This window comes from Muscardinus avellanarius (genome assembly GCF_963383645.1).
Source record: "Muscardinus avellanarius genome assembly, chromosome: X".
Taxonomy (NCBI): Eukaryota; Metazoa; Chordata; class Mammalia; order Rodentia; family Gliridae; genus Muscardinus; species Muscardinus avellanarius.
In genome coordinates this window covers 12,850,399-12,862,894 of record NC_137792.1, presented here as the reverse complement: position 1 = coordinate 12,862,894, position 12,496 = coordinate 12,850,399, and the positions used below count along the sequence as shown (strand labels likewise).

General features: G+C 40.9%; 1 protein-coding gene across 9 annotated transcripts in view; it reads left to right on the top strand.

The window, feature by feature from the left end:
* Nucleotides 1-12,496, top strand: part of ADGRG2 (adhesion G protein-coupled receptor G2) — a gene marked incomplete at both ends in the record, with an annotated part of 126,629 nt that overhangs the window by 50,469 nt on the left and 63,664 nt on the right. For 8 of the 9 annotated variants that reach the window (XM_080718642.1, XM_080718640.1, XM_080718641.1 and 5 more), the window contains one exon: nt 1,911-2,028. In XM_080718642.1, coding sequence (XP_080574768.1) covers nt 1,911-2,028 — 118 coding nt within the window. Of the gene's footprint in view, nt 1-1,909; nt 2,029-12,496 lie in introns of those variants that run through there. The other variant, XM_080718643.1, reaches the window with a different exon arrangement.

Sequence of the window (12,496 nt, the reverse complement as noted above, 5' to 3'; positions counted from 1 at the left end):
TACCAGGTCTTTTATATGAGGTTTCCTTGACTAACATTATACTTCTGAGATCCATCGATATTGTTGTGCGTAGCTGTAGCTGACACATATTTTCTTCAGAGAGATTGATAGATCTTTGTGCAACTATATAACATTCTCATTTGAGTGACTCATTTGGGACAATCAATAACAGACCATTATAAACAGAAGATAAAAGTGCTCAGAGGAGGGACAAATCAGAGGCATTTTATAATTCACACATCATATTAATATATAATGCAATTTATTAATTTTTAAAATATAAGTCCTCAACTGGGCATAGTGGTGCACACTGGTACTTGGAAGGCCGACACAAGAGAATCAAAGGTTCAAAACCAGCCTTCTCAGGAGCTTATACCCTGTTTCAAAATAAAAATATAAAGAACTGGGGTTATATCTCAGAGGTAGAATGCCCCTGGGTTTAATCCCCAGTATATAAAAAAGTAGGCCTTCTTTTAAAGGAGAAGAATTCACTTCCTTTTATAAAACATCATGCCATTTCAAGTAAGGAATCACTCCCCTAGTACTGGTTATGACTACTAAATGATAGGATTCTTAAAGAGTACTGGCTTTATCTTGAGGCTGGAATTTGTTTTACTTATTCTCCTCATTCCCTGTCCTCATCTCCTTAATCACGGCCTCCCTGACCCCGCATATACCAAGTGCAAAATAAAGATTTGCCAAATGAATGAATGAATGAAGGGTGCTGTTAATATTTTAGTACATTCACAATCCCACCCCCTGTACAAAGATCTTTTGTTTACTCAGCACTGCAGTACTGTCAGGTTGGTGCCATTATCACAATTTTGCTAAATGGGGAGATTTGACCATTGGAAATTACTTGTCCAAAGTCACTCACATTACTTGGCAGAGCCTGAGACTTCTGAACTCATACTGTTTGATCTTCACCACTGTGTATGCACGCTGTCTCAGCGTGCAGAGGCTGCAGTGGTGTCTGGATTCATGGGCATCTTTGTTCAGGAGCTCTCCTACCTGAGAACACGCAGCCTGGCGTTTTGTAGCCACTTTCCCTCTAACTGTGTAGGAGTGTGCGTGATGGCCTTTCCCTCCCACCCTGCTTGTGCCTGAGCTGGCCAGTGGGTTGCAGTTTGCTGGCTGGTTTCTTCCTCAGCACCCCATACCAGCCTCTGTGGCATGACAGGTGCTGACTGCCCATGGTGAGGTTATGTTGGCTAACTCCTCTACCTGAACAGTACACTTGTAGTAGAGAACAGAGTCCATTCTCTCTGTGTGCTGAGCTCCGCTCAGGCTTTACTCCATCTCCACTATTTGTACTTCTTCTAGGTAATTCCTATTCAGCCCTCACATCTCATCTGGTACATATTGACCCTCATTAAAGACTCGTTGAATGAATAAATAAGTGAATGGTAAATGAGGCTTTTAAATTCAATTCTGATATACACTTTGCTTTTTAAACAATGTTGAATCATTGGCTACTACAAATACAAGCAATGATAATAACATAAAATGGAATAAAGAGGAAATTCAATGTTCCTGTCCTTTTATACACTAAGACATAAATAGGGTAGATTATTTAAAAGAGTCTGTGAGCACTTCTGATTCTTTTTTCTAGTCTTTAATCAGCCTTTACATAATGGTAATCATATACACAACACTTTGCTTTTTAATTTCTTCTCTTGATATTTTGGTTGTATTGCTAATCATTTTTAAATATAATGTCCCTTAATAAACACGAATTTTGCTTTTTATAGCTGGTGCCTGTCTTTCATTGCTGATTATCCAGACCTATAGTAGTAATTTAAAGGAAGCAGCATGGCAAGTTGCCTTGGCTGAGGAATGACCTTTTTGATATTGAGTTGTTGTGATTATGGTCGCTGTAATGATCTGTCATCCCTATATTTCATTCCAGAATGTTTTCCTCTGGTGGGCAGTGTGGACATGTTGGCAGACCTGAAGAAGTTTTACCGACATTCAAGATATTTCTTGTCATCATTTGTCTTCATGTTGTTCTGGTTACATCCCTGGAAGGTAAAGTATATGTTTCCTTCATTTTTTCCAACATATATGTTTGTGTTGTCTGCACATGCTTCATTTTGAATTTTTTACTATTGTAAAATATAATGTTTTCAAGATTCATCTATGTTGTAGCTTATGTATCAAAATTGAATTCCTTTTTAAGGCTGAATAATATTCCATTGCATTTATATACCACATTTGGTTCATCCATTCATCCATTGATGGACATTTGGGTTGTTTCCACCTTTTGGCTAGTGTGAATAATGCTGTATAAAGATGAGTATAGAAATAACTGAAGTCCTTGATTTCAGTTCTTGGGGTATATTTCTTCCTAGGAGTAAAATTTCTGGGTCATATGATAATTCTATGTTTAACTTTTTGAGGAACTGACGAACCATTTTCCACAGTAGCTGTTCGATTTTACATTCTAACAAGCAAGGCACAGGGATTCCAGTTTCTCCACATCCTTGACAACACTTGTTATTTTCTTTTGTTTTGATGACAGGTATGAAATGGAATCTCACTGTGGTTTTGATTTGCATTTTCATAGTAATTAGTGATGTCAGTATCGTTTCATGTGCTTGTTGGCCATTTGTATATCTTTATAGAAATGTCTATTCAAGACTTTTGCCCATTTTTAATTGGAATATTTTTGTTGTTGCCTTTTAGGAGTTCTTTATATACACTGGATATTAATCCTTTATCAGATATATTCCTGTCATATATTTTCTCTCATCCTGTGATATACTTTTGCATTCTTTGAATTGTGACCTTTCATGCAAAATAAGTTTGTAATTTTGATGAAGTGCATTATGTTTATTTTTCTTCTGTTGTCTATGCTTTGGTGTCATATTCAAGAAATTGCCAGCCAGGCAGGGTGGTGCATCCTTGTAATCCCAGTACTTGAGAGGCTGAGACAGGAGGATCTCAGGTCCACAGCTTAATGAGTCTCTCGGCAACTTAGAGAAACCTTGTTTCAAAATTTTAAAAAATGGGCTGAGGGTATAGCTTAGAAGTGGAATGCCCCTGGGTTCCATCCCCAGTTAAAAAAAAATCACTTCCAAATCCAATGTCAGGAAGATTTTCCTCTGTTTTCTTTTAAGAATCTCATAGCCTCAGCTCTCACTTTAGGTCCTTTGATCCATTTAGAATTAATTTTTTAATGTGGTGTAAGAGTCCAAATTTATTATTGTGCCTGTGAATATCTCATTTTCCCAGCACCATTTGTTGAAAAGACTTCCCTTTCCCCTTTAAATGGTCTTGGCACCTTAGTCCAAAATCAATTGACCAAATAAATGAAGATTTATGTCTGACATTTACTTGAAGGCATTTCTATATGGAAATTTAAAGGCAGTGAAAATCAGCTAAATGAAGTAGCATAATATTTCCAGAAAAGTGGATCATTAGAAGCTTATGAAACAAGGAGAAAAAGTACCTGAGGAAAGCCAGTGATACTAGGGCTGCAATTTCTTTGGATAGAACTGTCAAAAACAAAACAAAACACTGACCTATGCAAGTATAAAAAATACTCACTAGGAATGAGACTATGAAATAATTGTTATTTTGAAAGACATAAAGACATGCCTTTCTTATTCAGAAGAAGGTGGCAGGACTAAGGAATCATTGTTGGATAAAACAAAGATCTTTCTGCAGAAAACAAGAGCAACATAAAGAAGCATACAAAACACACATTCTATCTATCTATCTATCTATCTATCTATCATCTATCTACTTGCATACAAACTAAATGAGACACTTTTCAAAAAGCTAAAGCATAACTGGCAACCCTTCAAATAGTAGGCACAGGGGCATGTTGTCAAGAAGCAATCATGCTTTAAAAAAGAAGAAATGATAACGTTTTTGGGGTCTGATTCCTTCCTAAAGCCTCCTTATTCCCACCATCCTCTTCCACCATTCTACTGGTCTCTCTTCTTTTATCTGAAGTCCTTTTTTCTTTTCTATTTTCTCTCTAGATTCCATATATGAGCAAAAACATGTGACCCTTGACTCTCTGAGACTGGCTGATCTCACTTAGCATCATATTCTCGAGTTCCATCCATTTTTCTGAAAATGACAATTTTATTTTTCCTTCTGGTGGATTAAAATTTTATTGTGCCCATATACCACATTTTCTTTATCCAGTCATCTGTCAACAGACACCTAGGCTGGTTCCATATTTTGGCTCTTGTGAACTATGCTGCAATAAACATGGGTATACAAATATAGCAATAGTACTCTAATTCTTTTGGAAATACACAGTGTGTACATATATAAATGAATAACTTTGAATCTCACTATATTGTATAATTACAATGCACCAATAAAATTATATAAAAAAGAAATGATAAAAGCTCAATAGATACCGAGATTTATAATATGTCAGGTCCCTATGTGCTTTACACTTGTTTCCTTTTTAATCTTCTCAACCAGATCTGTAAAGGAGAGATCCTAGTCTTATCCCCATTTTCCAGAACAGGAAGTTGAGGCTTAGAGAGATAAGTAACTTGCCCAAGGTTGTTAGGCCTTGGAAAGTGGCAGAGTGGGATTTGAGCCTAGATTTAAGCCTAGATTTGGCTCTAGACTTTGTGCTTGTAACCAAATAATCAGGGTTCTCAAACATCTGCATGCATCAGAATTACCTGGAAGACTCATCAAAACAGACTACTGGGCCCTTGTCCCAGAGTTTGTGATTTAATAGATCTGGAGTGAAACCCAAGAACTAATATCTCTAACAAACTTTATGATTCTGATGTGATTTAGGGACCACACTTGGAGAACTGCTCATATCACAACTTGTAGAAGACAGGAACAAGGAGAGAAAATCTTTCTGGCATGTATCATGGTATATTAATTCCGTTGTGGCCATGTGACATTCATTTAAACTATGCTCACACACATCATTTTCTTGGAGCATTGAAACATTGCTATGGGACTGGCAGGGGAAAAAACAAGTGTCTACATTTTACTGATGAGTAAATGCCCCAAGGACATTATTGGTTAGGAAGTAGCAGGACCCAGGCAAAATGCCAAATCTTTAGTCTCTTGTTTCGGTGCTTTTTTTCGACCACAGGGGTAGATGAAGCAGGGAAGTGAAACATAATGGAAATAATTCATCAGAATGAAAGTTGCTTGTTAGAAATATAAGTTTTGAAAAATTATATTTTAAAATAAATCAGAAAGGTAAATAGGAAAGGCCATAGCTCTGAAGCTAACCTAAGTAGAGAAAAGCTTAAGACAACTGAATTTACTTTTGCTTTGGCTTTCTGCTTTTGTTAGTTGACTTTCCATTACTAAAACAAACTACCTGAGATAATTAACTTTAAAATATGAAAGATTTTGGCTCACAGGTTTGGAAGTCTCAGTTCATGGTCCATTTATCTCATTGATTTGGGGACTGTAGTGAGGCAGTACTTGATGGCAGGTAGCACATGATGGATGAAGCCCAATTTACCTCATGGCAGAACACAAAGAGAAAAGAAAGAGGAAGAGGTGGGTGTCCCGCCCTTTAAAGCCACACCCCCAATGACCTAGGGTTTCCCACCAAGCCCACCTCTTAGAAGTTTTTCAATACCTTTCAGTAGCACCAGGTTGGGGACCATACCTTTAACATAGGCCTTTGGAGAATATTCCAGATCCAAACTACAGCACTCATGGTTTCTTAAAGCAGTAGTTCTTAAAGTGTGGCTTCTAGATAAGTAGTATCAGCATCACCTTGGAGTTTGTTAGAAGTGTAGATGCTGGGTCCCACCCTAGACCTGCTGAATCATAAACTATGGGGGGGCTGGGCATGGTGGCGCACGCTTGTAATCCCCGCGCTTGGGAGGCGGAGACAGGAGGATCGCGCTGGTTCAGAGCCAGCCACGCTGGCTTAAGAGACCCTGTTTCCAAATAAAGAAAATATAAAAAATAGGTCTGGGAGTGAAGCCCAGAGGTAGAAAGGCTTTCAGGAACCCCAGTACCACCAAAAAAAATTATAGGGGGAGCAGCCATCTGTGGTGCAACTAGTGTTCCAAATGATGCTGGTGCATGCTCAAGCGTGCAACCACAGGTCTAAAGCTGGGTGTGGTGGTGCACACCTGTAATCCCAGTATTTGGGAAGCTGAGACAAGAGGATCACAGGTTCATAAACAGCCTTAGCAACTTAGTGAGACCCTGTCTCAAAATAAAAATATTTTGTACTGGAAGTGTAGAATATCCCTGGGTTTAATCTCTAGTACCCGAAAAAGGAAAAGAAAAAGAATTGTTTTACACATTACTCCTGGCAGTGTGCTAGAGCAGGAAACCCATGAGATCCGAGGTCAGAGCCCGCTCCTCCATGCCTTCTGCCTGCTATTGTATGATCATGATTTGCCACTTAAACGATATGAGCCTCTGTTTCCTTACTTTCCCATTATTGGGGCTAAGACTGTGTGTGTGTGTGTGTGTGTGTGTGTGTGTGTGTGTGTGTGTGTGTGTGAGAGAGAGAGAGAGAGAGAGAGAGAGAGAGAGAGAGAGATAGACAGAGAGAGAGACAGAGAGAGAGACAGAGAGACAGATAGACATGTTAATGAAATTCATGAAGGCAAATATTTTCCTGAATTATTTTGGAATCTCAAAAGGACTAAAAAGGACTAAATGGGAATTCTTATTGTTTCTCATAACTCCCAATAAGGATATTCATTCACCAGGCATGGTGGTGCATGCCTATAATCCAAATACTTGAGGCTGAGACAGGATTACAGGTTTGAGGCCAGCCTCACTTAGTGAGACCCTGAACAACTCAATGAGCCCGAACAACTCAATGAGCCCCTGTCTTAAAATAAAAAATAAAATGATCTGGGGGTATAGCTCAGAGTTAGAATGCCTCTGGGTTCAATCCTCTGTAAAGAGGGCTATGTATTGGTTATATAATGATTACCTTGATAATACTCACCACATGCCAGCCAGTGTTCTAAGCCCTTATAAAAAGCTAACTCATTTAAAGCTTGGCCAATAACCCCTTGAAATAAGCATGGAAGCAATTTCCCCAAAAGCAAACAGTTAAAAGAGGTAGTAGAATTGTGATTCAAACATAGGCCTGAGGCTCCAGAATTCATTTGTCTAACCTCTATAGTAAACTGCCTTTTGACATTCTTAAATACTCTGCTGTTCTAGGCCCAGTTTCTATCTTTATTTTATTTTTATTTTTTATTCTTCTTGCGGTACTGGGGATGGAGCACAAGGGCATCCTACCTCTGAGCTACACTTCCAGCCTTATTTTATTTGCCTTTTTAAATTTTTATTTTCTTTTATTTATTTTTTGTGGTACTAGGGATGGAACCCAGGGGCATTCTACCTCTGAGCTACACTCCCAGCCCTATTTTTTATTTGGAAACAGGGTCTCATTGAGTTGCAGAGGGCCTCAGTAAGTAGCTGAGGCTTTCTGAGAACCCAGATCCTCCTGTCTCTGCCTCCCAAATGCTGGGATTACAAGCGTGTGCCACCATGCCTGGCTTAGTCTTTTTTATTTTATTTTTTTATTTTATTTTATTTTTTTGTGGTACTGGGGTTCCTGGAAGCCCTTCTACCTCCGGGCTACACTCCCAAACCTATTTTATATTTTTGAAACAGGGTCTCTTACGCCAGCGCGGCTGGCTTCGAACCTGCGCGATCCTCCTGTCTCTGCCTCCCAAGTGCGGGGATTACAAGAGTGCGCCACCACGCCCGGCGTAGTCTTTTTTATTTTTGAAACAGGGTCTCACTGAATTTCAAAGGGCCTCACTAAGTAGCTGAGGCCATCTGCAAACCACGATTCTCCAGTCTCTGCCTCTCAAATGCTAGGATTACAAGTGTGTGCCACCATGCCCAGCCCCCCAGCCATTAAGAATAATGGCTGTGTATCTGTAGAGTAAAAATAAATGCAGAAGCCAGAATTTTGAGAATCACTGATTGTGGGTCTGGATCACTGAAATGGCTTAGGACTACCATCTCCCTCAACAGCTTTGGACCAAGCAGTTTTTTTTCAGGTCAGAATGGCTTGGGTCTGGTCTTTGATGAAGGTCAAGGGCACTAACTTGCTACTTCACTATTGGGTTATCACTTATGCAGTAGTGAGTGTCTGTTCTGTGCCCAGCTGTCCTGGCTGTTGAGAGAACTTCAGGGAATTAACACATCAGTTACAGAGAATGAGAGGACAGTACAAATATAACTGCATCCTAAAGTGTAAATAACTTCTAAAAGGGCTCTAATATTTGGACAAATCTGTGGATTTGCATAGTAAAATGCTAAGCTACCTATGGCAGATGCTATTTGTGCCCTGCCCAATGGCATCTTGGCCTAGCCCAGAGGTCATGTGCACATAGTTACTATGGAAGCTGATGGATTCATGTCTCCAACTGACAATGACTTGTTCTCATGAGAATGTGGACTGTGCATGAAACAAACCAAAAGTGCCAGGCAGTTAACACCCAAAAACAATGAGGGATGGGAGTTCATGTTTAAATGGGCCATATTCCGTGTCCCTTGATGGGACAATGACAATAAGTGTTCTATATTATCTTCACAAGATCCCCCATTGGATATGTGCCCTTAGTAGTAGTAACCTGCTCCTTAAGGTCCATTACTGGCTTCCCTATGTCAGTTAAAACTCCCTCCCTTTGCTCCCTGGGGTCATCTCCATTTGTAAGCACACTTACCTTCTGAGGTACAGCCTCTATAAAACCTTCCCTGGTTTAGTGTGGTGGCACATGCCTGTAATCTCAGTACTTGAATGGCTGAGACAGGAGTATCACAGGTTTGAGGCTGTTCTCAGCAACTTAACAAGGTCCTCAGAAACCTAGTAACACCCTATTTTATTTTTTATTTTTATTTTTGGTGGTACTGAGGATGGAACCCAGGGGCCTTCTACCTCTAGGCTACACTCCTAGACCTATTTTATATTTTACTTTGGAAACAGGATCTCTTATGCCACCTAAGGCTGGCTTTGAACCTGTGTGATCTTCCTGTCTCAGCCTCCCAAGTGCAGGGATTACAAGCATGTGCCACCATGCCCGGAAACACCCTGTTTTAAAATAAAAATAGTGTTCAATTTCCAGTACCACAAACAAAACAAAACAAAACTCCTACACTGACTTCCTGAGAAGAATTAAACCTCTCTCCCTAGAGCTCTCTTTTCTCTTTATTCCTACCCATACCTCCTTGGGTCATGCTCATCATAGACTTCCTTGGCACCATGAGTCCTTTCAGTGCACCATCAGCACGAGGTGAGAAGGGAGAATGCAAGACTGGTAAGGTAGGGGTAAACTAAATTGAAGAAAACCAGTGAGTACTCAGAACCTGACCTCCTCATGCTGTGTGAACATTATCTCACTTAATCTCCCCCACACTTATCACAGTGCATAATTTTCATTGCATTGTACAGATGGAAAAATTGTATGTCAAAGAAATGAAGTGACAGAGCTAGGAAGAGCTGCCATTATAATATGTAGCTGTGTCAGGCGTGGTGGCACATGCTTGTAATCACTGCACTTGGGAGGTAAAGACAGGAAGATCGGGCAGGTTCAAAGCCAGCCACGCTGGCTTAAGAGACCCTGTTTCCATATTAAAAAAAGTATAAAATAGGTCTGGGAGTGTAGCCTGGGGGTAGAAGGGTTTCCAGGAATCCCAGTACCACATATATATAGCCAGTACTCCACTGGACTGCCCACGGGGCCTTCAGTAAGTGTCTGAGGACTAGATCAATCTGTCAGTGAGGCAGGGGGAAGGGTGCAGAGGGAGCCTGAGGCAAGCCGTTGGAAAGCAGTCACTCCCCGGGCTCTGGGATCTGAGCTACGAACACAGTAGCTTCACCCTGGAAGCCTGAGATATGACTCAGTTGATCTAGTAAGCAGGGAGAGATGGGCCTGATGCTCTCATTAGGCCACTGGCCAACAGAGAGAATCTTTAGACCTTAATTAACATTTTCGATCATCTAACTCAGTGACACTTGATGGAGTCATTCTAGATCTACCAGAAGCCCCAAATGGCTGTGGCAGATGGTGCTTACCTCTAACTGCTAGCTCTCCCATGCTATGCCAATGCCCTTTTTGTTCTCTTTGGTCTTTGAAGGAGGTCCTTCTGTTAGGTAAAACTATTCTATTTTCCAGAGGATAAGATGACATAATAGTGGAAGATGGTTATAATTTCATTCTTGCAGAATTGTCTTCCCCATTTGGAAACAATTACACATTTGAGCCAGTTTGGTGATCTCATAAGCTATAATCCCCAACACACACACACACACACACACACACACACACACACACACACACACACTCTCTCTCTCTCTCTCTCTCTCTCTCTCTCTCTCTCTCTCTCTCTCTCTCTCGGCTGGGTCTAGCTCTTTCTGTGCTGTAGGCACTTCCAGCGATAAGTCCCTCTCCATTTCCCCTTCTACAAGGCCTCACTGTCCTCTTTCCTCTTACCCTCTCCTGCTTTGTCTACTGCACTCTATTCTTCCTTCTGTGGAAGATGTTAACACCACAAGAGGCAGACTGTATGCTCCTAAAAGGCAGAAAACCTGTCTTGTTTGACTTTCTTCCCTAATATCAAAACCAGGGCTAGTCTCCATCCTCTGTCTCAATCTCCTATTGGTAAAAATGAGATTATAAATACTTATCATTGTTTTAATCTGATGCTCAGGCAATCTCACAGCCTCCCCAATCCTAGTTCCCACACTCAGGCATTAGGTCACTTTGGTTGGGCCCTGACTCTTTCCCTGGCAGGTAGAAATGATGACAAGGAGCAACAGAGATTCTAGATAGATTGTAGGGGAAATTGAAATCAGAGAACATTCTTTCCCTGCTTGCAACTACTGGTAAGGACTCCACTCAGAGCCTGTACATCAACAGAGGATAATTGTAGAAATGAAGAATGGTGAAACAGTGTGTTTAGGCACAGAGAAGGCCAAAGGCAGTCCCTTTCAATCCTCTCTTAACTCTTACATGGCAAGGTGGGAATTTTAAATGGCCCTCATATTCCCTTGGGTAGTTGTGTTGAGAACCAGGGGTATGGAAAAGGTTTCAAAGACCATGGCATGGGCAACCTAGATGAGGGGCCAGATGAAGGATATGATGGGCATTCAATGTTGAGAGCTGAAGGGAGCTTTCAAGCAGGCAAGGGATTCCCTTACTTGGGTAGGATTCTGAGAGAATAGACTATGAGACCCACCGGATTTGGCTTTTAGCACCAGATGCCAAGTGGGCACTTAGCAACCCTGCAAGACCAGGGAGATCACTGGAGATGTCTTGAGAATCCTGGGCTCAGCACTAGATGAGCTCACAGATATAGGCCACTTCTCCCTGCTGCTGGAAAGATACTAACACGCCATTCCCAGTCTAGATTCCATCTTGAGTACCTGAACAAAGAGGAGGGAAAACGAAGACCATGGGATTATTCAAAAGTCAATCAAGTTAACTAGAGACCATTTTAGAGCAAAGAGACAAAGCTACCTTCAGTCATCAGACTTAACCCCATTCCTATACCTCTGGAGTAGAGGCTCTCAAACAGGATGGAGCCATCTTAGACATCAAAAGAAGTGCAGAGGTTTCTGTTTGTTTTTGCTATTATTCCTACATCTCAGTTGTGTCTACAAACTTTAAACTTGCTCTAAAACTAAAACATAGTGGACACTTATGAAGTGTCAGGGTACTCTGCTAGAAATTGTCAAAGGCCACCATCTTATCCTGCATTCTGCTTCTTCTCCTGGGTTTATCTTTTTTATTTTTTCAGGCACATGGAGGTATTCAGGTCCTTGAGTGTCAGGATGAAATCATTACTCTCTCTGCATCCTCCATGGTGTTGAGAGCATAGTAAGCACTCAGTAAACTCTGATGGTTCATTGGTTTTGATTTGTGACCCTCATCTAAAACTTAGAAATATTCTAAAATGTGCACTCCCCTTAGCTTATATCATCAGTTTTATCCTCATCTGAACTCGATAAATTCTGATACAATATATACTGCACTCCAAACTTTTTCATAGACTTCAGTGAGATAGCTGTACCTTGAGTTCCTTTGGAAGGATATTTCTCCTCCTCCATAGGCTTAACTGATTGCCTGTTAAGATTCCTTCATTTTGCCAGGCGTGGTGGCACACGCTTGTAATCCCCGCGCTTGGGAGGTGGAGACAGGAGGTCCGCGCAGGTTCGAAGCCAGCTGTGCTGGTGTAAGAGACCCTGTTTCCAAAAATAAAATAAGTCTGGGAGTGTAGCCCGGAGGTAGAAGGGCTTCCAGGAACCCCAGTACCACACACACACAAAAAAAGATTCCTTCATTTTCAGCTCTCACATGTAAGGGTAGGGATTTCATATGACCCTCATATTCCTATTGGGTAGCTGTGTTGAGAACCAGGGGCAGAGAAAAGGTTTCAAAGACTTGAACTCATTCTGTGAGTTCAGCCACCCTATTCATAGTCATAATTCATTGTCCTGTTATACCAAGGATCCCTGGGGCCTGCCTTCTGCATGTTATTCTGAATATCCTCA